Source organism: Bos javanicus, chromosome 28 (assembly GCF_032452875.1).
Source record: "Bos javanicus breed banteng chromosome 28, ARS-OSU_banteng_1.0, whole genome shotgun sequence".
Lineage (NCBI taxonomy): Eukaryota > Metazoa > Chordata > Mammalia > Artiodactyla > Bovidae > Bos > Bos javanicus.
The window spans coordinates 10,336,195-10,361,539 of record NC_083895.1 but is presented as its reverse complement, the minus strand read 5'-3'; the positions used below and the strand labels follow the sequence as shown (position 1 = coordinate 10,361,539).

The 25,345-nt window shown below is 39.7% G+C and overlaps 1 protein-coding gene across 1 annotated transcript in view; it reads right to left on the bottom strand.

Moving 5' to 3' along the window:
- Window positions 1–111: 111 nt before the first annotated feature.
- Window positions 112–25,345, bottom strand: part of GPR137B (G protein-coupled receptor 137B) — a 63,883-nt gene continuing 38,649 nt past the window's right edge. The window contains 2 exon segments of the mRNA XM_061404916.1: window positions 112–8,729; window positions 10,228–10,352. Coding sequence (XP_061260900.1) covers window positions 8,615–8,729; window positions 10,228–10,352 — 240 coding nt within the window. The 3' untranslated portion in view covers window positions 112–8,614.

Below are 25,345 nucleotides of genomic sequence, written 5' to 3'. Positions count from 1 at the left end.
TGAAACTGCTCAGAATGTGGTATATTTGTGTTATTTTAGAAACTGGCTTATTACCAATCAACTAAAACTTGGGGAGCTTTTAGTATCTTTTGACTTGTACTGAATCTCATAAAGGTTTTTAAATATATTTTATTTAATTTTTTAAATAACTAATACATTCACATAGTTCAAAAACCAAAAAATATAAAAAGCTATACAGTGGAATGTCTTCTTTCTGACTTTGGCCTGACTTTCCATACTGCACATCCTTCCCCCGTCCTTACCACAAATAACCTCTGTTCTTGGTTTCTTATATTTCCATCTATACATTTTTAAGGCATATACAAACAAATACAAATGGAAAGTCTCATTTTATCCCTCACTTTTACCCAAAGAGTGGTGGTATATACATACTGTTTGCTTTTTTTCACTTAGTTTTTCTTGGCAGTCTTCCCATGTCAATGGATAACTTAATCACTCTTCTTTTTTTAAGGTAACTGCTTATTATTCCATTATATGAATGTACAGGGCTTCCCTCATAGCTCAGTTGGTAAAGAATCCGCCTGCAATGCAGGAGACCCTGGTTTGATTCCTGGGTCAGGAAGATCTGCTGGAGAAGGGATGGGCTACCCACTCCAATATTCTTGGGCTTCCCTTGTGGCTCAGCTGGTAAAGAATCCGTCTGCAATGCGGGAGACCTGGGTTTGATCCCTGGGTTGGGAAGATCCCCTGGAGAAGGAAAAGGCTAACCACTCCAGCATTCTGGCCTGGAGAACTCCATGGACTATATGGTCCATAGGGTCGCAAGGAGTTGGACACGACTGAGCGACATTCACACTTCACACTTAACATTTGAATGTACAATTGTTTAGTTAGCCAGTCTTCTATTAATGGGCATTTGGATTGTTTCCAGACATTCTATATGTCATTTTACACATATGTAAATATGTACTTATAGTCTAAATTCTTGCAGATGGAATTTTTAGGTCAAAGACCATGTGCATTTGTAATTGTGAAAAATATTAGTATATGCCCTCCACAGGAGATGGTTACCAGATGACACTTGTGTGCAATTTAAAACAATGCCTGCTTGCCCACAACCTGACCAACATGAGTATTATTAAAATGTTGGATTTTTGCTATCCTGATAAGCTGCAAAATTATATATCAGTGTGTTTTAGTTTTTTCCTTATCACAGGTAAGGCTTACTACCTTTCATTTGTTTAAGGTTTATTGTTTATCTGTATAATTTCCTTTTGTGTTTGTATCTTTTTCCCATTTTTCTACTGCACTATTGATCTTATCAATTTCTAAAAGTGTTTTTATTTGTCAGGGATATAAATCCTCTGGGGGCTTCCCAAGTGGCTCAGTGGTAAAGAATCCACTTGCCAATGCAAGGAGATGTGAGTTTAATCCCTGGGTTAGGAAGATCCCCCGGAGGGAAATGGCAACCCATTTCTTTCCTGGGAAATCTCATAGACAGAGGAGTCTGGTGGACTACAGTCCATGGGGTCGCAAAGAGTTGAACACTACTGAGCATGCACACCCCTGTTAATCCTCTGTCTATAAGAAGCTGTACACTTTTCCCCCCCAATTTGTTGTCTGTCTTCTGACTTTGCTTATGGTGGTTTTGTCATGGATTTTTAAAAAAATTTTTATGCAGTCTAATTTATTGATTTTTTTAGTGACTTCTGGACTTTGATAGTTAAGAATGCCTTGTTCACAGCAATAGTTCATCTGTATGTTCTTCTAGAACATTCATGGTTTTATTTTTTTAGATCTAAATTTTGATTCCTTGTAGTGTATCCTGGTATAAAGTGCAAATTAAGTATCCAACCTATTTTCCCCCCAGGTGATTACCCAGTTATTCCAGCACCATGCATCTTTTCCTCACTAGTTTGAGATGCTATGTGTAATCATATCTAAAATTCTAGGTTCTCTATTCCATTGGTCTGTTACTCCTGTACCTGTTTCACATTGTTTTAATTACTCAGGGCCTCGGTTTTAATAGCTATTACAGTGGTCCCCTCAGTCTTTCCCCACACCCCTTTAAAATAACTTTTTAAAGCTGTTCTTATTTGTTCCATTAACGCTTCAAAGAAAAAAAAATCCTTTAACATATGAATGATGCTAAAACTCTGACCACCTCAAGTGTTTGGAGGGTTGCACTTTTAACCACAATATGTCACTGTCCTTTTTATACTTCACTTGATAAAAAATCTACTTTTTACTACCTGCTGTGTTAATCACATCAGTATTCTATTTGCCAGTGCCCAAACAGGTAAGGACAAAGAGACAGAACATGCAGTTGAGACTCAGCTTCTAAGAATGATTTCAGAATGATCTTGCTATACAATCCTTACTTTCTTTTTTATTCCATTATGGATTCTTTGTACAAAAGTTAGATATCTGTCAAAGATTCATGAAAAAACAGGGAGGGGCCCTTAAATGAGTATTAAACTTATAAAATCTATATGCAGTGGATAAAAATGCAAGTGTAAAAAGTCACCTTAAAAAACCCCAATAACTTGTCAGAATAACAGGATCTGAGTATTTGCTCGCTCTTGTAGGAGCTGGACATATAGCAGTGAACAAAACAAATATCCCTGCCTTCAGGTAACTTAAGAATTCCGTAACCTCACTGGGTTATATCTAGTTTATCATAAGAATACACCCAGAGAAAGAATACAGTTGACCCCTGAACAACATGGGTTGGAACTGCATGAGTCCACTTGGAAACACGTGGGTTTTCTTCAATATATACACAGGGGCTACAGCACTACCTAATGTGCGGTTGGCTGAATCTACAGATTTGGAACTACAGCTAGAGAGAGCTGATTATAAAGTTATACATGGATTTGACTCCCTGGGCCTCAGCCCCCACTAACCTTCATAATGTTCAGTAATCAACTGTATTTTAATAGAAGAGGAATAGGTAACATAGAAACTTGTCTAGTGGAGAAGGTACCCTCCATGCCAAAATCACTGCAGACAGTGACTGCAGCCATGAAATTAAAAGACACTGGCTCCTTGGAAGAAAAGCTATGACAAACTTAGCATATTAAAAAGCAGAGACATCACTTTGCTGACAAAGGTTTGTATAGACAAAGCTGTGGTTCTTCCAGTAGTCATATATGGATGTGAGAGTTGGACCATAAATATGGCTGAGTACTGAAGAATCGATGCTTTCTAATTGTGCTAGAGAAGACTCTGGAGAATCCCTTGGACAGCAAGGAGATCAAACCACTGGAAGGACTGATGCTGAAGCTGAAGTTCCAATACTTTGGCCACCTGATGCGAAGAGCCGACTCATGAGAAAAGACCCTGATGCTGGGAAAGATTGAGGGCAGGTGGAGAAGGGGGCACCAGAGGATGAGATGGTTGGATGGCATTACCAACTCAATGGACATGAATCTGAGCAAACTCCGGGAGATAGTGAAGGACAGGGAAGCCTGGTGTGCTGCAGTCCATGGGGTCACAAAGAGTCAGACATGACTGAGCGACTGAACAACTGTGAATGAATCTTAGCGTCTGCTTGAAAGTGCCATCAATTTGTCACAGATCGATTAAAATCAATTAAAACAATCTACCTACCACCCCTTGGTCAGGGCAGAGTCAGCATTCACCACACATCATTCTATTATTTAAGTTACCCATGCTGATTTCCTTCACAGACCGTATCTCCAAATGGGTAAGTGTTCTTTCTGTTCTTTTTGACAGGTTTTCAGTCTGCAGGCCTGAAGCCCAGACTCTGGGCTAGTGAATGCACCAAGGGATATACAGTGGCATCAACTGAAAGGTGCTGGTAAAGCAGCATCTGTTTATACTAAATGTACCCCGTTTATACTTCAGTTAATCCTTTAAGGGTACTTATGACTGCAAAGAGACAGGACGGACTGTTGTAGCTTAGCAAGGTTCATGGGAAATAGAGGGTCAGAGTCAAGAAGGATCAGAGTGACAGGAATCAGTGGAGAAAGAGACAGATTTTGGAGGTCATACAGGCTAAAAAGAAACAGGTCACAGATCTAGCTGAAGAGATCAGCCCACTCATCTCAAGTTTGGAGTGGGCTTTTAAAGTTCAGAGGGAGACTCTGTTCTACAGATGGAAGAGTCTAATATTCTACATGGCAGGGCAGCCTCTGACCTGTCAAAAGAACAGATCAGAATTGGAGGCTAAAGAAGGAATAATGGCAAGGAAAACAGAGGAGAGATCCAGCCCCAGGTCAAGGGACAGAGGGAAGGAACCCAGCTTTGGAGAAACTAGGCAGATACCATTAGGAGCTCTTGAGTCAATGGGCTTGCACCTAAGGACTCTGGCTGCCAGGTCATCAAGTAGGGGTTTTAGTCTCAGAACCCCACTCGGAATGAGCACACATCAGTGCCCAGGCCCAGAGGACCTGGGTGACAGGAATGGGGAATGTACACAGTTACCTAGGTTGGGAGCACATGGATGACATTAGCTGATGTTCAGGTATTTTGACCCTTTCACGCAAGGGCTCTTCATACATGCCTGCTTAGGCCCAAGAGCAGGGTTAATGTAAGGACTGTGCTGACTGGACCCACAAATACCAAGCCCAGGGTTTAGCACATAGTAAGTGATGGACAGGGAGGCCAGGCGTGCTGCAATTCATGGGGTCACAAAGAGTCAGACACGACTGAGTGACTGAACTGAACTGAAGTGTTGAATAAACACTTAATTCCACTTCCTTACCCTCACTGTCCCTTAAAAAAATGTTAAATGTGTCCTCACTTTAATCAGTTTGTAGTCTGAGAATTCCACTATTCAGCTTGATCATTTCCAAAAGCTCCTCCATCTGCACTATGAAAAGTCTTAATATTACGCACAGTTAACAATGCTTTTAATTAACAAAATTCTCACCTATATGGGATAAAAATTAGAAATACATATTAGATGTGTCTTTGATCAGCCTTATGCTAATCTATATTTTATCATGCAGTAATCTAAAGCAAAGCAAGTTTTTTGTTTTTTTTAAAGTTTCTTGGAAATCTTGACAGCTTCAAATATTTAGACCCATTTAGTTCTAATACAAGTTCATCTTTATTGTCAAAGTAAAAGCAATATTCTTGTAATAACTATGTAAATGCAAATGAGAACCTTCTTCTCAGAGTACTTCTCACGCTCTAGGATTTACTAATTCTTCCTCCTTTCCTCTTAAATAGGGTTAATTGTTCAAGGCCAACAAAGAGCAGTTCTTTTGGATTTTGATAAAGAGAAAATTTGGGGATACATTAGCAAGTGTGCCTGATGTAAGCAGCTAAACACAATAGCCAGCATAGTCATTAAGACTGCCTGACATATTCAAGAAAGAACTGGCATAGCTAAATGTGATTGATGTGTGTTTATTGTCAGAATCAAAACTTCTTAGAGTCCACGGTTGTGTGTGAACACACTGGATGTTTTCATCATCAGCTCAATTAAATGGGTTCACTGTAGAAAGGGAAAAAAGCCAATGAAAGATATCTACAGGCAGACCTCATTTTACTGTGCTTCACGTTAACTGCACTGCAGATACCGCATTTTCTATAAACTAAAGGTCTGAGGCAAGCCTATGTGGCTCAAGTCTTCCGATGCCATTTTCCCAACCGCATTGGTGTCTCTGTGTCACATTTTGGTAATTCTCACAATATTTCAAATGTTTTTCATTATTATTGTCATGGTAACATGTGATCAGTGATCTTTGTTACTACTATGACTTGCTGAAGATTCAGATCATGGTTAACATTTTTTAGCAGTAAAATATTTTTTAATTAAGGTATGTGCATTGTTTTTTATATAATGCTACTGTACACTTAAAAGTATAAACGTAATTTTTTTAAAAGTGTAGACCATTGTTATTTATTGAATTTGTTACAATATCACTTCAGTTTTTTATGTTTTGGTTTTTTGGCTACTCGGCATGTGGAGTCTTAGCTCCCCGACTAGGGAATGAACCCTCACCCACTGCAGTGGCAAAGCCCTAGCCACTGGACCTACAAGGAAAATCCGTTTTATGCACTGGGAAACCAAATTTGTGATTCACATTTGTGCAGTATTTTGCTTTACTGCAGTGGTTTGGAACCATACCTGCAATCTCCAAGGTCTGCCTGTACACAAACCAGTTGGCATTCTTTAGACAGTTAACACCATAATTAATCCTATTGTGTATATTTCCAGTGGATGCACAAGAAATATGCAGCCTTTTAGTGTTCAATCAGACTTAGCTAAATGATGGTACAAAATTTTTGGTGATATGGCCTCTACCCCATTCTTAAACTTTCACATTATGGGTGGGGAGGGGGTAATTTCATCATGTTGCCTTAAAACAAGAGGATGTTTGGGTATTTTGGAACCAATAATCTCCATTTCTTGTCTTCTCGTGACCTTTAGTATTTCACCTAGGAGTAGGGCTGTTAGTGTACTTGGCAGCACAAGTAAATAGAAATTTAAGGGAAACTTAATTTTCCTTTCCATACCATACGTGCAACATTTCAGAGTAAAAGTGATCATTTACTATGAGAGAGAGTTTGTTACAATCACAGTTTTTTATATTCTAGATGTGTTTACAATTGTACTTTAGCATTACTTTTAAAAGGGAAGAGAAAAACAGGCACTTAGGACATTTTTATCTTTTCCAATAAAAATAATAGTTCAAATAATACTAGCAGCTTAATCATAAAAACAGACTATCAGTTAATGCTGAGTATTTCAATCTTCCTGGCAATAACAACAGAATAATAAAATATTTGTATGTCATAGGATGAGTATAGGACTTGTATGATTTTAGTAATGTTTTAAAATATATATCTACCCTTCAATGACCTCATAGTGAAGAACTGCAGTACTTCCTGAAAGCATGACTTAGAGGATTTTTAAGCATTTTCTGAGTCTGCCTTTAAATTCTAAGTATCATTAACGAAAATAGTATGAGAAGTAGGGTGTTCTTAAAGCTATTTAGAATAACAGCTTATAATATTTTAAGGCAACCTGAATTATCAGTGCAAATTTTGCTTCACTGTAGAGTTTTCTCTGGCAGTAACTATTTTAAATATGTAACCCAAATTCTTCCACATATTGGAAAGCAAAGAAGTTGTTGTGTGATTATGCAGGGTGAAGGTATCCCATACACAAGAAAAAACCCTATTGTGACCCCCTGAAAACTTGAAATTCTGATTTTAAATACCATCAGGGTAAGAAAAGCAGACTTGATCCCTATGAAGTCAATGCCCAGAGATGAGTTATTTCTGAAGGCCAAACTGGGAAGTAAGATATCAGAAATGGGTTTCTCCATGAGGACAGAACTTACTAAGTTCCTTTTCACCTGCCCCTCCCTCTGTCCCAAAATATGGTACTTTCTCTTTGGTAATAATACTTCCTCAGTACTTAACCTCCCTGACACAACCATGTACAGCGTCTAATTACAGGCAGTTTTATACCTGCAGGCCACATATATAGAGAGAGTCTTGGAGATCTTTAGAATGGCACTTATGGTTGGGGAACTATTTTTATGACCTGTGCTTCACTTAGATGAAAGACAACTTACAAGGAGCTGTCTGGAACATGCCCTTTCCCATGACTTAAAAGGCAGGCATCATGCTATAGGATATTGCAATGCTACTATTAATACCTTTTTAAACAAGCAGCTTCCAGTAGGCTGCTTTCAGAGCTATTTAAAAACAAAGGGTATAATTTTAATATGGTTGGAAACTAAAATAAAACTGTTAGAATTCCGCATAGATGTTCTGGCTCAAAGATGCAGGGATACCTGTTATTCATCCCCTCTTAAGAACTTCTTTGTTCAGTCACAAATGTTCAGTAAGCTGGAAAAGGTGCAGTCTTACTGAAGTTTCGAGGTAATGGCTATTAGATTCACTGGGCTGACAAACTATGCAAAAATCTCTGAATACAGAAGGGAAGGTTTAATAGTGTAAGTCAATTCTATCCATGTTTTTAATGTTATCAACGTATTGAAGTGTGTACATCAGCACCCTGTTGAAAGGAGGATTACATTTTGGCAAAATTTAAGATTAGATTCTTTGAGGAACCAACCATCTGTGCTTCTCAACACTGTAAGGAACCAACTACCTACTGTGTAGTCTGCTGACATTCTGCTGCATTATAAATTTCAACACGTGAGTTGCAATTAGCTTCCTAGACGTCAACTATACTTAGAATCTAACAGAATCTTAGTGACCTGACGAGGTAAGGGTCTGAGGAATACTTTAGTCCAAAAGCCTTTTTAAAAAAAAAAAAACCATCAGACTATATACTGTATACTTTTAAAGTGAATTATGCATAAAAGTCTGTGCAAACTATGACGTATATTGCAATAATATTCTCAAAAAATCCTAGTATATTTTAGCATTAAGTTATATAAAATACATCTTTATAAAAGTACAGAATTTTTTAAAGTTTAAATTATACTCATGGAATAGGCAGCCAGGCTCACTTTTTAGTACTAAAATAAGATTTTATCGATCTAAATTATTGCTTAGTCCTATGGAGCCATCAGAAACCTGTAACAAATTCAAGTCCTATTTCTTAAGGAAACATGCCCTAAAAATTCAGCTGTCATTAAGTTAGTCTTTCTGAAACGTTTCAACTGAGGCATATCTTCCGTAAAACTGTTAACTGACGCTACCCGTGGCTTGGTTTGTCAGGATCCAGAATTGAGTCTGGTTGTAAAGTTCCTACTTGTGCCAGGAAGCTGTTCGCTGTTTGTTGTCCCCAGTCGTAGTAGTCTGGAGCAAAACTTGAAAAGGAAAAGAGAGATTTCAGTGACTTGAAACATTATGCTGACTGCTGATGACATGCCTATTTTAGGTTGACAGAAGTGGGCTTCTATATAGATAATCCTAAAGCTTTTCAAAGCTTTTCTTGAAGCTAGTTTTCCCACACAACCGTGCTAGCTATGCACAGTGGCTAGAAGACCTCCCACAAAAGTCACCTCAACTCTTCAGAGCCTGGAAGAGTAGTATTACTGATACACAGTAATACCAATCACTATGTATATCACAATGCTTTAGCCACAAATTGTATCTGAATCCTAATGGAGAGTCTGATACACTCAGTTCAGTCAGCTCAGTCGCTCAGTTGTGTCCGACTCTTTGCGATTCACTACCAGTGTGTTTTTGGACAAATAACTTCGGTGCCTCAGTGTTAATATCTGTTAGGATGGGAGTAATATTAGGAACTAACTTGTTGGGCTTTTGTGAGTTAATACCTGTAAAACTTTTAGAACATACAGTATCTTAATATACAGTCACCACTCAATCATGCACATTGAATTATTGGTGTTCCTATTACTATTTTCCTCTATATAATGGAAAGACTGGCAGGTGAGGGGTTAGGGCTGCTCCAGCAGATACAGGGGGACATAAATAGGGAGCCGGCACTGCAGGGGGGTGACTGGATAAGAGGACAGTTTTAGGGAAGAGAATTAGGACACCTTTGACCTCAGGAAAAAAGTCCTGACCTTAGGACTTTGACACCTTCTAGTTCTCCCTTCCTTATCTGTTCTTTAGACCTTCTGACTGGATGGATGGCTCTACTCTCTTTTTCCCTATCACCGTCTTTTCCTCTATCTGACCCGGATGTTTCCACTCCCTGATCTACTGAGAGAGCAAGGTATTCTCCCAGCTTTTCCTGAATTCTCCTGTGCCTATAATAAGGGCTCCTTTCAGACTTATGAGGTTTTCTAAGGATTTTACTATTGGTAATAAAGAGCAGAAAACCAAGCATATCCTCTCTTTATCATTTTACCCCAGGAAGAAAAGAATTTACCTTAAAATGTTAGTGGTAGGTCTTTAAATTTACAAAGGATTACATAAGACTGGCTTTCACTGCAAAAAACCCCACTTGGCTTGAAGCTGTCCTTTCATAGGAACAGCGGAGTGGTTCTGGAAGGACCAGCAGAGAGAAGAGAGGAGCTTGGCAAGCATGAGGTCAGCGCTTTAGCCCCAGAGTGAAAGAGGGGACAGGAGCACTGGGCAGTGGAGTGTGGCTGAAACGTCCCTGGGCTGTCATGGTAAAGCGCATGGTCCCTGGAGGGAGACTCGGGCTGCAATTAATCTCACTACACAGGTGTTTCCCCCTCCTTTTTCTGTCTGCCTCATCTCCCAGCTCCAGGGTTTTAAGTAGACATTCTGCACCACCCTCCCCCCGCCCCCATTTAGTTTGAATCTATCTCATTGGCTTGGCCTTCAGCCCCCTAGCCATGCCCCTCTAACAGGAACTAGGTAGGGTCTTACCTTCCCTGAAGTCCCTGAGGGGCAATGTTCCAGGCAAGGTCATCATCACTGTCATATCTTCGAGGGTTGTCAAAGAAGTAAGATCTGGGACCGAATCCATGGCTGGGGACCATTCCAGGGTTTGTCTGGAGGGACAGTTTAATTGTTCAGTGTACTTTCAGTCACTGTGCCTCGCACAGGCGAAGAAAAATAACATCCCTTTCTTGCAGGAGACTAAAGATGCTGTATTCAGCTGAGTGCAGGCACCTGTTCAGCTGGAGTGTTCATTTCAGTTGCTTTTATATTTAAGAGTATTAACTTTTTCTCTTATCAGTATGGACAAAATCTTGCAGAGTTCTGCTTGAAGCAGTTAATTTGTGTTGTGTTAAGTCACTCGGTCCTGTCTGACTCTTTGTGACCCCATGGACTGTAGCCCACCAGGCAACTCTGTCCATGGGATTTCCCAGGCAAGAATATTAGAGTGGGTTGCCATTTCCTTCTCTGTGGGATCTTCCCAACCCAGAACCAGGGTTGAACCTGGGTCTCCTGTATCACAGGCAGATTCTTTACAGCCTAAGCCACCAGGGAAACCCCACAGCAATGAATTATCACTATTTTAATCTCTCACAGAAAAACCAGACAATACCCCAGTCAGCCAAACTAGACAGTCCCAAATAAGATCTAAACCTGTATAATCATGTGGGCATTCACAGCAATGAATTAAAATAATGAAATGATGAAATTTTAAGAGTTTCTTAGCCAGTTTATACAATCTGCCTCTCCTGTTTCTGTCCCCAAGCTGAGTTTACCGTTTAAGAAAATCACAGTTACCCACAAGGCACTGCTTGTAGGACCCCACACAGATACCCAAATCCAAGGATGCTCAGATCCCTTATATAAAATGACATAGTACAGTCAGCCCTCAGTCTACGCGGGTTCCACATCTGTGGATTCAACTTGGCTTTTGTTTGGCATCTTCGTCCATATCAATGGTGGTCCATTTAAAAGTTAACCAAGAGAGTTTGAAAAAAGGTTATTATAGGATGGGTATTTATATGTGAATTTCTGCTTTTCTAAGACTAATCTAGCCAAACATAGGAAGCAAAGCAGAACTTATACGAGGTGGAACACCTTCAACTTTACTATTTGTAGCAATTCAAGAATATCTATACATAGAATGAAACGCTTACCGCACACACACATACAAAAAGTAACTCAAAATGGATCAAAGACCTAAACATAGGAGTTAAAAACTATACAACTCTAAGAAGAAAATATAGAGGCAAATCTTCATGACCTGGCAAAGAATTTTTAGATATGTCACCAAAAATAAGCAACAAACCAAAAAACATAACCTGGATTTCATCAAAATTAAGTATTTTTGCTTCATAAGATACCATCAAAAATGTGAAAAGACAGCCACACAGAGAGAAAATAGTTGCAAAGCATGTCTCTTACAAGAGACTTATCTAAAATATACAAGAACTCTTACAACTCAATAGTAAAAAGTCAACTCAATGCAAGAAGCTCAAATCAGGTGCTCTGTGACAATCTAGAAGGGTGGGAGATGGGAGGGAGGTTCAAGAGGGAGGGGACATATGTATACCTATGGCTAATTCATGCTGATGAATAGTAGGAACCAACCCAATATTGTAAAGCAATTATCCTCCAATTGAAAAAAATGTTTAAGTGGGCAAAGGATCTGAATAGCCATTTTTCCAAGGAAGATATACACATGGCCAAATAAATACATTTAAAAAATGCTTGACATCTGTAGTCATCAGTGAAATGCAAATTAAAAGCCAAAATGAGATATCTATCATGGTGTCCAGAATCAAAAAGCCAGATAACCAAGCACTGGGGAGGATGTGGAGGAAACTTCACTATTGGGAATAAAAACTCTCTGGCAGTTTTTCAAAAAAGTTTAACCTAGAATCACCAAATGACCCAAGCAATTATACTGCTAGATACATACTGAAGACACACAAAGACCTATGTTCAAACAGAAACCTGTAATGAATATAGCAGCATTATTCATAACAGTCTAGAGACGGAAACAACCCAAATGTCCATCAGTGGATGGATAAACAAGCTGTGGCATATCTACACAGTGAAATACTGGCCATAAAAAGGAATGAGGTACTAATACATACTACAATGTGGATGAACCTTGAAAACATTCTGCCAGATGGAAGAGCCAGTGACAAAAAGTGGCATGCTATATGATCTCATTCTTATCAAAGTCCAGAATAGGGCAATCTGTAGACACAGAAAGTAGATCAGTAGTTGCTTAGGGACAGGGGTATGGGGCATGGTAGATAAAGGGTATGACGTTTCTTTCTGAGGTGATAAAAAATGTTCTATGGTGGTGATAATTGCACATACCTGAATATATCAAAAGCCATTTAATTACATGAAATGGGTAAACAGTTTGTTAAATGGAAATTATATCTCAATAAAGCTGTTTAAAATATATGTGTATTTTAATATATGTGTGTATATATATATATATATATATACACACACACACACACATATACAATGGAGATTCTCAAACTTTACAGTGCATTCAAATCACTTGGGGTGCTTATTAAATTATTTAAAATGTAGATTCCCAGAACCTACCCTGAGAGATTCTCAGCTGAGTCCAGGACATGGCCTAAGCATCAATACTTAGACCAAGCAAGCACCCCTTGGGTTTCTGATGTGGATCCAAAGAGCCACACCTCTAGTACACTGTTACACTGGCTCCAGTGATGTCAAGTATAGAGGCTTGTTTATACCACTGTGTTGTGGATACAAATGGTAGAGAACATTTTTTAAAAACACCCCACCTGCAGGATGTGCTCTTTTAAAAGTCAGTGAGTATTAATTAAATTACAAGTTTCTCCCCAGAAGAATATCTGACTTTTTTGTCAAATTACAGAAGTTACAGATTGTTATTCAGTTGCTAAGTCACATCCAACTCTTTGTGACCCCATGGACTACAGCACTCCAGGCTTCCCTGTCCTTCACTATCTCCTAGAGTTTGCTCAAACTCATGTCCATTGAGTGAGTGATGCCATCCAACCATCTTATCCTCTATCGCCTCCTTCTCCTCGTGCCCTCGATCTTTCCCAGCATCAGGGTCAAAGTTACAGATAGTAATAGGACTATTACTGAGTCATTAGGAATTTAGTTTCTTCTCCAAACCTTATTATGCTGAGCAAAGCCACAGTGTAGGACAGAATTAAAATCATGGACCTGACTTCCATTTCAAGATGGTGGCGTAGAAGGACGTGTGCTCATCTCCTCCTGTGAAAGCACCAAAGTTGCAACTAGCTGTTGAAGAACCACCAATAGGAGGATGCCAGAATTCACCAATAAAAGATACCCCACGTCCAAAGACAATGAAGCCACAGCAAGATGGTAGGAGGGGTGCAATCACAATGAAATCAAATCCCATACCCTCCAGGTGGGTGACCCACAGACTGGAGAAGAATAATACCAAAGAAGTTCTCCCACTGTTGCGAAGATTCTAAACCCCACATCAGGCTTCCCAGTCTGGGGATCCAACATAGGGACTGGGAATCCCCAGGGAACCTGGCCTTGAGGGTCAGCAGGATTTGATTATAGGACTTCTAGAGGACTGGGGAAAATAGACTCCAGTTTTGGAGGGCACAAACAAAACTGTACATGCACCAAGACCCAGAGGAGAGGAGCAGTGACCCCACAGGAGACCGAACCAAAACTACCTGCTAGTCTTAGAGGGCCTCCTGTGAAGGCGTGGGCTGGCAGGGGCATACCATAGGGACGGGGGTCACTGGAAGGTCCCCCTTGGCATAAACCCTCTTGGAGTTTGCCATTAACCTTACCATAGAGCCCTTAGACCCCAGGGCTGGGTCGCCTCAGGCCAAACAACTACCAGGGAGGGAGTGCAACCCCACCCATCATCAGACAATTGGATTAAAGCTTGGACCTAACAGAAGCAGAAGATATTAAGAAGAGATGGCAAGAATACACAGAAGAACTGTACAAAAAAGATCTTCACGACCCAGATAATCACGATGGTGTGATCACTGACCTAGAGCCAGACATCTTGGAATGTGAAGTCAAGTGGGCCTTAGGAAGCATCACTATAAACAAAGCTAGTGGAGGTGATGGAATTCCAGTTGAGCTATTCCAAATCCTGAAAGATGATGCTGTGAAAGTGCTGCACTCAATATGCCAGCAAATTTGGAAAACTCAGCAGCGGCCACAGGACTAGAAAAGGTCAGTTTTCATTCCAATCCCAAAGGCACTGCCAAAGAATGCTCAAACTACCGCACAATTGCACTCATCTCACACGCTAGTAAAGTAATGCTCAAAATTCTCCAAGCCAGGCTTCAGCAATATGTGAACCGTGAACTTCCTGATGTTCAAGCTGGTTTTAGAAAAGGCAGAGGAACCAGAGATCAAATTGCCAACATCCGCTGGATCATGGAAAAAGCAAGAGTTCCAGAAAAACATCTATTTCTGCTTTATTGACTATGCCAAAGCCTTTGTGTGGATCACAACAAACTGTGGAAAATTCTGAAAGAGATGGGAATACCAGACCACCTGATCTGCCTCTTAAGAAATCTGTATGCAGGTCAGGAAGCAACAGTTAGAACTGGACATGGAACAACAGACTGGTTCCAAATAGGAAAAGGAGTTCGTCAAGGCTGTATATTGTCACCCTGTTTATTTAACTTCTATGCAGAGTACATCATGAGAAACACTGGACTGGAAGAAACACAAGCTGGAATTAAGATTGCCGGGAGAAATATCAATAACCTCAGATATGCAGATGATACCACTCTTATGGCAGAAAGTGAAGAGGAACTCAAAAGCCTCTTCATGAAAAGTGGAGAGTGAAAAAGTTGGCTTAAAGCTCAACATTCAGAAAACGAAGATTATGGCATCCGGTCCCACCACTTCATGGGAAATAGATGGGGAAACAGTGGAAACAGTGTCAGACTTTATTTTGGGGGGCTCCAAAATCACTACAGATGGTGACTGCAGCCATGAAATTAAAAGACGCTTACTCCTTGGAAGGAAAGTTATGACCAACCTAGATAGCATATTCAAAAGCAGAAACATTACTTTGCCAACAAAGGTCTGGCTAGTCAAGGCTATGGTTTTTCCTGTGGTCATGTATGGATATGAGAGTTGGACTGTGAAGAAGGCTGAGCACCGAAGAATTGATGCTTTTGAACTGTGGTGTTAGAGAAGACTCTTGAGAGTCCCTTGGACTGCAAGGAGATCCAACCAGTCCATTCTAAAGGAGATCAGCCCTGGGATTTCTTTGGAAGGAATGATGCTAAAGCTGAAACTCTAGTACTTTGGCCACCTCATGTGAAGAGTTGACTCATTGGAAAAGACTCTGATGCTGGGAGGGATTGGGGGCAGGAGGAGAAGGGGACAACAGAGGATGAGATGGCTGGATGGCATCACTGACTCGATGGACGTGAGTCTGGGTGAACTCCGGGAGTTGGTGATGGATAGGGAGGCCTGGCGTGCTGCGATTCATGGGGTCGCAAAGAGTCGGACACAACTGAGCGACTGATCTGATCTGAGGAAGGCCCTGACCACCAGAGCAAGACCTAGTTTTCCCCAGTTCCTCCCATCAAGAAGCTTACACAAGCCTCTTAGCCTCATCCATCAGAGGGCACACAGAAGCAAGAAGAAACAGTCCCACAGAAGCTAAAACAAAAACCATAGTACAGAAAGTTAATCATGATGAAAAAGCAGAAAGTTATGTCCCAGATGAAAGGACAAGATAAAACCCCAGAAAAACAACTAAATAAAGTGCAGATAGGCAACCTTCCAGAAAAAAAAAAAAAAATTCAGAATAATGATAGTGAAGATGATCCAGGATCTCTGGAAAGAATAGAAGCAAAGATTGAGAAGATGTAAGAAATGTTTACCTAAGACCTACAAGAACTAAAGAACTAACAAACAGAGATGAATAATACACTGCTGCTGCTGCTGCTAAGTCGCTTCAGTCGTGTCCGACTCTGTGCGACCCCATAGATGGCAGCCCACCAGGCTCCCCCAGTCCCTGGGATTCTCCAGGCAAGAACACTAGAGTGGGTTGCCATTTCCTTCTCCAATGCATGAAAGTGAAAAGTGAAAGTGAAGTCGCTCAGTCATCTCCGACTCTTAGCGACCCCATGGTCTGCAGCCTACGAGGCTCCTCCGTCCATGAGATTTTCCAGGCAAGAGTACTGGAGTGAGGTGCCATTGCCTTCTCTGGAATAATACACTAGAAGGAATCAATCACCCCACTCCAGTACTTTTGCCTAGAAAATCCCATGTGGGGTCACTAGAGTCGGGCACGACTGAGCGACTTCACTTTCACTTTTCACTTTCATGCACTGGAGAAGGAAATGGCAACCCACTCCAGTGTTCTTGCCTGGAGAATCCCAGGGATGGGAAGCCTGGTGGGCTGCTGTCTACGGGGTCGCACAGAGTTGGACACGACTAAAGCGATACAGCAGCAGGAATCAATAGCAGAATAATTGAGGCAGAAGAACTGATAAATGACCTGGAGGTCATTTATGGGTGTTTCCATCCATAACAGAAGGGTGGAAATCACTGCCACAGAACAGAATATAGAAAAAAGAATGAAAAGACAGTCTAAGAGACCTCTGGGACAACATTAAACACACCAACATTGACATTATAGGGGTCCCAGAAGGAGAAGAGAGAAAGGACATGAGAAAATATTGGAAGAAATGATAGCTGAAAAATTCCTAACATGGGAAAAGAAATAGTCAACCAAGTCCAGGCAGGATAAACCCAAGGAGGAACACACCAAGACACATAGTAATCAAACTGACAAAAATTAAAGTCAGAGATAAAATATTAAAAGCAACAAGGGAAAAACAACAAATAACATACAAGGGATCTCCCATCAGGCTATCAGCTGATTTCTCAACAGAAACTCTACAAGCCAGAAGGAAATGACATGACATATTTAAAGTGATGAAGGGGAAGAACCTACAACCAAGAATACTCTACCCAGCAAGACTCTCCTTCAGATTTGATGGAGAAATCAAAAGCTTTCCAGACAAGCAAAAGTTAAGAGACTTCAGCACCACCAAACCAGTTTTGCGACAAATGCTAAAGGAACTTCTCTAGGCAGGAAACACAAGAGAAGGAAAAGACCTACAGAAAATAAACCCAAAACAATTAAGAAAATGGTAACAGGATCATACATATAGATAATTACCTTAAATATAAATGGATTAAACGCACCAACGAAAAGACATAGACTGGCTGGGTGGATGAAAACGTGTATGTATGCACTTACCACATCACTCTGCTTGATGCTCCCAAATTGTACATAATTATTTTACATTTTTACGTTAGTCATGTTCCCATTATGGCTTACAATTATAATTATCTTTTATTTTTTGTCTGGCTATTGATTGTGAAAACTGATAAAGATCTTTTACTATTGTGATTATTTAACTATTACTCACTTAATACCACTGTATCATGATTGGTCAACAGAAAAATAACAGAACTCTCTGTCACCAAAACTAGGATCTAAGAGAAAAACCTATAATTACTTTTTAAAATCCAGATGCATATAAGAATTATCTTGAATGTTTTTGAAAAATACAAATGCTCAGTTATTGCTTTTTTTCTCCAGAGCTCCAGATATGTTTCTAATGAGCAGTCATGCTTAAAAACATCTGGACTACATGATGATCTTTTACTTTTATCTAGTTTGTTTCACTTTTTCTATTTCATATTCAGTGCTCCCTTTTCATTTAGTTTATGTTCTCCAGTTTCTCCATCTCTTCTTTTTTTGATGTTCTTTCTCAAGCCTTTATCAGGTATAGTAGAAAAGCTTTTGTATACATAGATATAAATATGCATAATATATCTATTTTAGAAAACTTATGAATTTTTGCCTAACTAAAAAAATTATGACATTTTGATTCCACTTGTTGGACCTAGTATAAATAGAATGCTAGATTTCTAACTAAAAAATAGATAAGCAGCAAAGGTTTAATGTATAGCATAGGGAACTACAGTTAATATCTTATAATAATCTATGATGGAAAATAATTTCAAAAACAATACATGTGTACTTGTATAACCACATCACCTTGCTGGGCACCTGAAACACTGTAAATCAACTATACTTCAATAAAATACATTTTTTTTTTTTTTTTAAATCATGGATCTGGGAGCCAGGATGCCTCAGTTTGAATAGGAGCTCTGTCCCCTACCAGCCATGATTCTGAGCCTCAGTTTCCTCATCTCAAAATGAGTATTATATTCATCTACTTTACAGAGTTATTGTGAGAATTAAAGTATATTTAAAATGCTTAGAACAAGGCCTAGCACATATAAGTGCTATACAGTTGTTAGCTATTTTTACCAAATACTGTATGTAATAATGCTTTTAACCCTGGCAGTCTTGCCCAGGGGTATTTTATGAACACTGGTGCTTCACCAAGCCAAACCTGACACTCAGATTTACCTGCTAATGAGAATTACTTCATGACTACAATATAAAAAATAGGAAGGGCTTCCTATTTATGATTTTACATTGTTCATGCTGAATTCACTCTCTCAGGATGAATCAGGAGATAATGTCCTTTAGGGAGTAAAGAATCATTTTCACTCATTAACACACTACTGTAGATGAGCAGTTATCAGTGTGGCCCAATAACTGCTGGAGATTCCCGGGATGCTTTCAAGGATCAGCAAGGTCATACCTATTTGCATAATTATCATATAAAGAAGCTATTTACCTTTTCTATTGTGTTGACACTGGCACCAGTGATGCAAAAGCTGTAGTTAGCAAAACTGGTGCTGCCTGAGCACATTTCAAAGCAGTGACACCAACTGTACTAGCAGTTACTGTGCTCTTCACCACTACACAGTCACAGTTCAAAAAAGATTCACTTAACAAAGCAGGAAAAACTGACTACTGAAATTTTATTACAAGAAAAAGAACCTGTACAACTCCGAGTTATAGTTACTTTTTTCATGCAACATGACAGCTTTGTTAGGGGAAGCACTCTGATTGAAACCGCCCACCCTGGCCAGGCACCATAGTAACCCTTTGCATGAGTTGTTTTATGACAGGAGATCCTGATAAGGAATACGGAACTAATAAGCCACCACCAACAGGAAGAGTTCGGGAAAGGTTAAAAGGAGACACCGTGTGTCCGTCCACTTCCCAGAATCCCTCTCGCTAGCATCCATCTTGGCTGAGCAATGTGTGCGCCACCAGCAAAGACTCTGAATTAGAATGATTGGCCAAAGACCACCCGGAAACTATCACCATAAAACCCGACATTGCGAGCCACGTGGCAGAGCAGTTCTCCTGGATTCCCTTACCTTACTGCTCTCCACCCGGGTGCCCTTCCCAATAAAATCTCTTGCTTTGTCAGCACATGTGTCTCCTCAGACAATTCATTTCCGAGTGTTAGACCAGAGCCCAGTGTTAGATAAGAGCCCAGTTTCGGGCCCTGGAAGGGGTCCTCCTTCCTGCAACAGCTTCATGACAACCATGGCTTTTCAGCTGTGGACATTTGGCAGACACTCTCTCAAAAATGAATGAACTGAGCTGTAAATCCAAGGAAAACATGTGACTGTTTTCACTGATCAAATTTCACCTTTTAAGCAAACATGAAAGCTTTGGAAACCTTGTATTCTCCACCATGAGGTTGACAGGTTCCGAATATTTGATTTTTTCTGACGATCAGTGGTGAGATTAATGAATGAGATATTTTTCTTGTATTGTATAATGGAAATACAACTTTTGAAAGATATGCATAACTCAATAAACCAAAATTTTCCAAATGACCAATACATGACACGACAAAACCATGCATGGATATAAAGATCCATTCAAAGTGCAAGGTAGATGGGGAGGAGAGAAGACTGCAGAGGAATAGGACAGGGAGAGCACTTTCTCCCTGACAAATTCATCGAAAGATCATTTGAACGCTGAGCAAATATCAAAGTGCAAGGTAAACCAACAGATGTTAACATAGAAAACAACATGAAAAGTTCACTGATACAGTTTTAGATTCCAAATTGCAGCTAAGAAATCTTAAGAAATCATATCTCATTGAGTTTGGGTGTATATTAAAAAATACATTTATATTAAAATGTGAGGCTTGATTTTCTTCATGTACTTCAAAACAACATATCACAACAGAAGCAGATAGGAGAATGTAGCTGTCTTCCATTAAGCCAGACATTAAAAAGTCACAAAATTTAAACAATGAAGAACTAAAGAACCTCTTGATGAAAGTGAAAGAGGAGAGTGAAAAAGTTGGCTTAAAGCTCAACATTCAGAAAACTAAGATCATGGCATCCGGTCCCATCACTTCATGGCAAATAGATGGGGAAATAGTAGAAACAGTGGCTGACTTTATTTTTGGGGGCTCCAAAATCACTGTAGATGGTGACTGCAACCATGAAATTAAAAGATGCGTACTCCTTGGAAGGAAAGTTATGACCAACCTAGACAGCATATTAAAAAGCAGAGACATTACTTTGCTAACAAAGGTCTGTCTAGTCAAGGCTGTGGTTTTTCCAGTAGTCATGTATGGATGTGAGAATTAGACTATAAAGAAAGCTGAGCGCTGAAGAATTGATACTTGAACTGTGTTGTTGGAGAAGACTCTTGAGAGTCCCTTGGACTACAAGGAGATCCAACAAGTCCATCCTAAAGTAGATCAGTCCTGAGTGTTCATTGGAAGGACTGATGTTGAAGCTGAAACTCCAATACTTTGGCCACCTGATGCAAAGAGCTGACTCATGTGAAAAGACCCTGATGCTGGGAAAGATTGAGGGCAGGAGGAGAAGGGGACGACAGAGGATGAAATGGTTGGATGGCATCACTGACTCAATGGACATGAGTTTGAGTAAACTGGGAGTTGGTGATGGACAGGGAGGCCTGGCGTGCTGTGGTCCATGGGGTCACAGAGTCAGATACAACTGAGTGACTGAACTGAACTCTTCTAATTTGTTTTGGAGAATATAGGTTTTTTTCATAAAAAAAATTATGGTAACACATTATGGGTTTATTTATAATTAATTAACAAATATTTTTTAAAATTACACATAAACATACTTCCAAACTAGCTTGTTAGTGTGCTCAATAACTTATCAATGTAACCCCAAATAGCCAAAGCAATCTTGAACAAAAAGAACAAAGCTGGAGTAGGCATCATGCCCCCTGATTTCAAACTATTTTACACAGCTATAGTAATCAAAACAGTATGGTATTGGCATAGAAGCAGACACATAGATCAACAGAACAGTATAGAGAGCCCAGAAAGAAACCTATGAATATATGGTCAACTAAGTTATCACAAAGCAGTCAAGAACACGCACGAAGGAAAGGACAGCCTCTTCAATGAATGGTGCTGGGAAAACTGGACTAGAATCTTACATCATACACAAAAATTACCTCCAAATGGATGGAAGACTTGCAGGTAAGACCTGAAGCCATAAAACTAGAAAAAAGGATTGGCGGTAAGTTCCTTGATATTCATCTTGATGATGATTTTGGGGTCTAACTCTAAAAGCAAAGGAAACAAAATAAAAACTAAGCAAGTGGGACTACATCAACTAAACAGGTTCTGCACAGCAAAGGAAAACCATCGACAACATGAAAAGGCAGCCTACCAAATGGGAGAAAATATCTGCAAGTCAAGGATAGGAGTTGATATACAAAATATGTAAAGAACTCATACAACTCAATAGCAAAAACAAATGGAACCACTGCACACCTGTCAGAATAGCTACTATCAAAAAGAAAAGTGTTAGCGAGGATGCAGAGAAAAGGGAATCATTGTGTGTTGTTGGTGAGAATATAAATTAATGCAATCACTATAGAGGTTCCTCAAAAAATTAAACACAGAACTAGCTCATAATCCAGCAGTTCCTCTTTTGCATACTTATCTGAAGAAAATGAAAATATTAATTCAAAAGGATATACACATCCCCATGTTCACTGAAGCATTATTTACAATAGCCAAGATATGGAGACAACCCAAATGTCCACCGATGCATGAATGGATAAAGAAAATGATATGCACACACACAAACTATTCGGTCATAAAAAGAATGAAACCTCCTGATAAACCACAATGGGAAAGAATATGACAAAGAATACATATATGCATAACTGAGTCACTTTGCTGTACAGCAGAAATTAATACAACATTGTAAATCAACTATACTACAATACTTTTTTTTAAAAAAGAATGAAATCTCGCTATTTGCAAAAATATGGTTGAACCTTGAGAGCACTATGTTAAGTGAAATAAGTCAACTAGAAAAAGGTAAAAAGAGATAAATAGCATATCATCCCACTTATATAGGGAATCTAAAAACAGACAAACACCAAGCTGACAGATATATAGAGAACAGATTGGTGGCTGCCTGAGATAGGAAGGAGGTGGGTGAAATGGGTGGAAGGGGTCAAAAGATACAAACTTCCAGTTATAAAAATGAATGAGTCATGAGGATTCACATACAGCATGGTGACTATAGTTAATACTGTACTGCATATTTGAAAGTAGCTGAAAGAGTAGATCTTCGAAGTTCCTATCACATACACAAAAATTTTGTAGACTGTGCGGTGACACATTAGTTGGACCTACTGTGGTGATCATCTTGCGATATATATAAATACCAAATCATTACACTGTATACCTAAAACTAATTTATATCAATTATACCTCAATAAACAAATAATAACTAATAATGTATCAGTGTAAAGTATCCTGAGGCCAAAAAGTTTGGGAACCACTGCTCTAGATAATACCCTAAACAGAAGATATATTCAAACACAAGAGCCAAGTAACTCCATATACACAGAGGGTGTGTTAAGGCTGCATGTTTCCCTGGATAATGCGACCTGAGAGGACAGATGAACTATCCATTTTATTCTGTCTTTATTTAACTCATTATTCACCAGGGAATTTTGTAGAAACTAATGCCTGTGGCTGGTGACTTTTATTTTGGCCAGCCAGAAATTAATTCTGCTATTTCACTAGCACTTTGTGGGTTGTTATATTCAGTAATTACACCTGTCACACCTGTAAAGTCTCCTCCAGCACCGTGAGCTTCATTTTCTCTTTCCTTATCAGAACCAATCACTTAGGCTTTCTGTCTTCTTTTGGGCTAATATTCACAATGTCTGAATCAGAACTGTATTTTGCAGAACTATCATCTTTTGAGACACTAGTATACAGGCCACTCAGATAATCAGAGAAAGGATCTGCATAAAATTCACCAAAAAATTCATTCAAAATTTTGAGATGCATCATTTTGAAAATTTTACAGTAATAAATTTGCATTTATAATATACATAAAGTGAAGTTGCTCAGTCATGTCCGACTCTTTGCACCCCCATGGACTGCAGCCTACCAGGCTCTGAGGAGCCTCTCAGTCCATGGAATTTTCCAGGCAAGAGTACTGGAGTGGGTTGCCATTTCCTTCTCTGGGGGATCTTCCCAACCCAGGGATTGAACCCGGGTCTCCGGCACTGCAGGCAGACACTTTACTGTCTGAGCCACCAGGGAAGCCTTATAATATACACAGGGTTGGCACAAAAATCTAATGAAGCAAAACGTGAATGATAATGACAATCATAAGCTATAGAAGGAACCTTTGATTAATTTTAAGCTCTAACAACTTGGCACAGTGATGTCAAGTGTATCACTCTCTAAAAACATGTTGTCTCTGGTCCATAATGTTTGGGTAACAAAAGACATATTAATGCATCTCTGGTCAATAATTTGTTAATAAAATAGTACTTTGAATGACAGACTTTCACTCCTTAGGACCCAGATGTCCAGTCTCTCCTTCAGACTGCCTTGGATTTTGGGAGTATAGCTAAGCCTCTGACATACTAAGAAGTGGTAAGAAGGCTGTGGAAAGCCAAGGAAAAGCATAGAGAGCAGAGGGATTTTTGTTAAGAGGCTCCTTCCAGAAAACTTCAACTTCTTCAGAAAAAGAAGAAAAATAAGGCACTGGACTCTAGCCTAGAGTCCAGTGCCCACTCTCCTCATGTTTCTCTGCTACCAACGCCGAAGAATTTGAGTCTGACTTTATAGAAGCCTCCAGGAGTTTCCAATGCCAGGAATAGTCAGCGGGGGCATCGAATTGCTGTTCTGAAGGTAAAAATGGCAAAAGGAGAGGAAACTGACCCTCAGATCCGGAAAATGGTGCCCACTGCCACTCTATCTTCAGGGGCTTATGGGTCAGGCTGCAGTTCTCCACCAACCACCCCCTTCCAGTTTTACTTTTTTTTTTTTTATTTTTTCCTATTCCTGGCTCACCAGTGACTATCCAGAGATGAATAAGAAAGAGACAAGATAAAACACAAGTTGGTCATGAAAACCAGTGCTTTCCTTGCCACCCACGCTGTGCTTATGTTGACCAAAAACCATTATTCTGCTTTTCTGTGGGCTTCTCTGGTGGCTCAGACAGTAAAAAATCTTCCTGCAATGCATGAGACCTGGGTTCGATCCCTGGGTCGGGAAGATCCCCGGAGAAGGGAATGACAACCCAGTCAAGTATTCTTGCCTAGAGAATTGGATGGACAGAGGGCTACAGTCCTTGGGGTCACAAAGAGTCAGACATGACCGAGAAAGTCACACACACACACGTACTTTTCTGTGGGCTTCACAGATCAGTGATTCTACCACTAGTTCCTCTAGGTGGAATAATTCGTGGAACAAAGCTTCCATGAGCTCCCTCACAGTACCAGGTTTTGCATTTTCTGCCCCCTCCCATAAGGACATTTATATGAAGCTGGTTGACCAGAAATGCGACTGAGTTGGGGGAGTTATAAGCATTCTTCACAATAAAGTTGTCTTCCCTACCACCCCCTCCCCTAATCACCATCCAGCACAACACAGGGGTGAAGAGCTGAGTTACCATTCTCCATTTTCCTTGGCTAAAATAAAAGCTTCTATATTTGGTTCATAGCAAGTCAAGGCTCAAAGACTAGTGAGGCAGCTGTTTCATTAGGAAAAAAGTTAATCACTATCTCCAGGATTCGAAATGCAATGTTTTTGGGTGTTTTTTTCTTTTTTTGGTAAAATTAAACTGAAAAACAAATTTCCCTCAAAAGATAATGAAT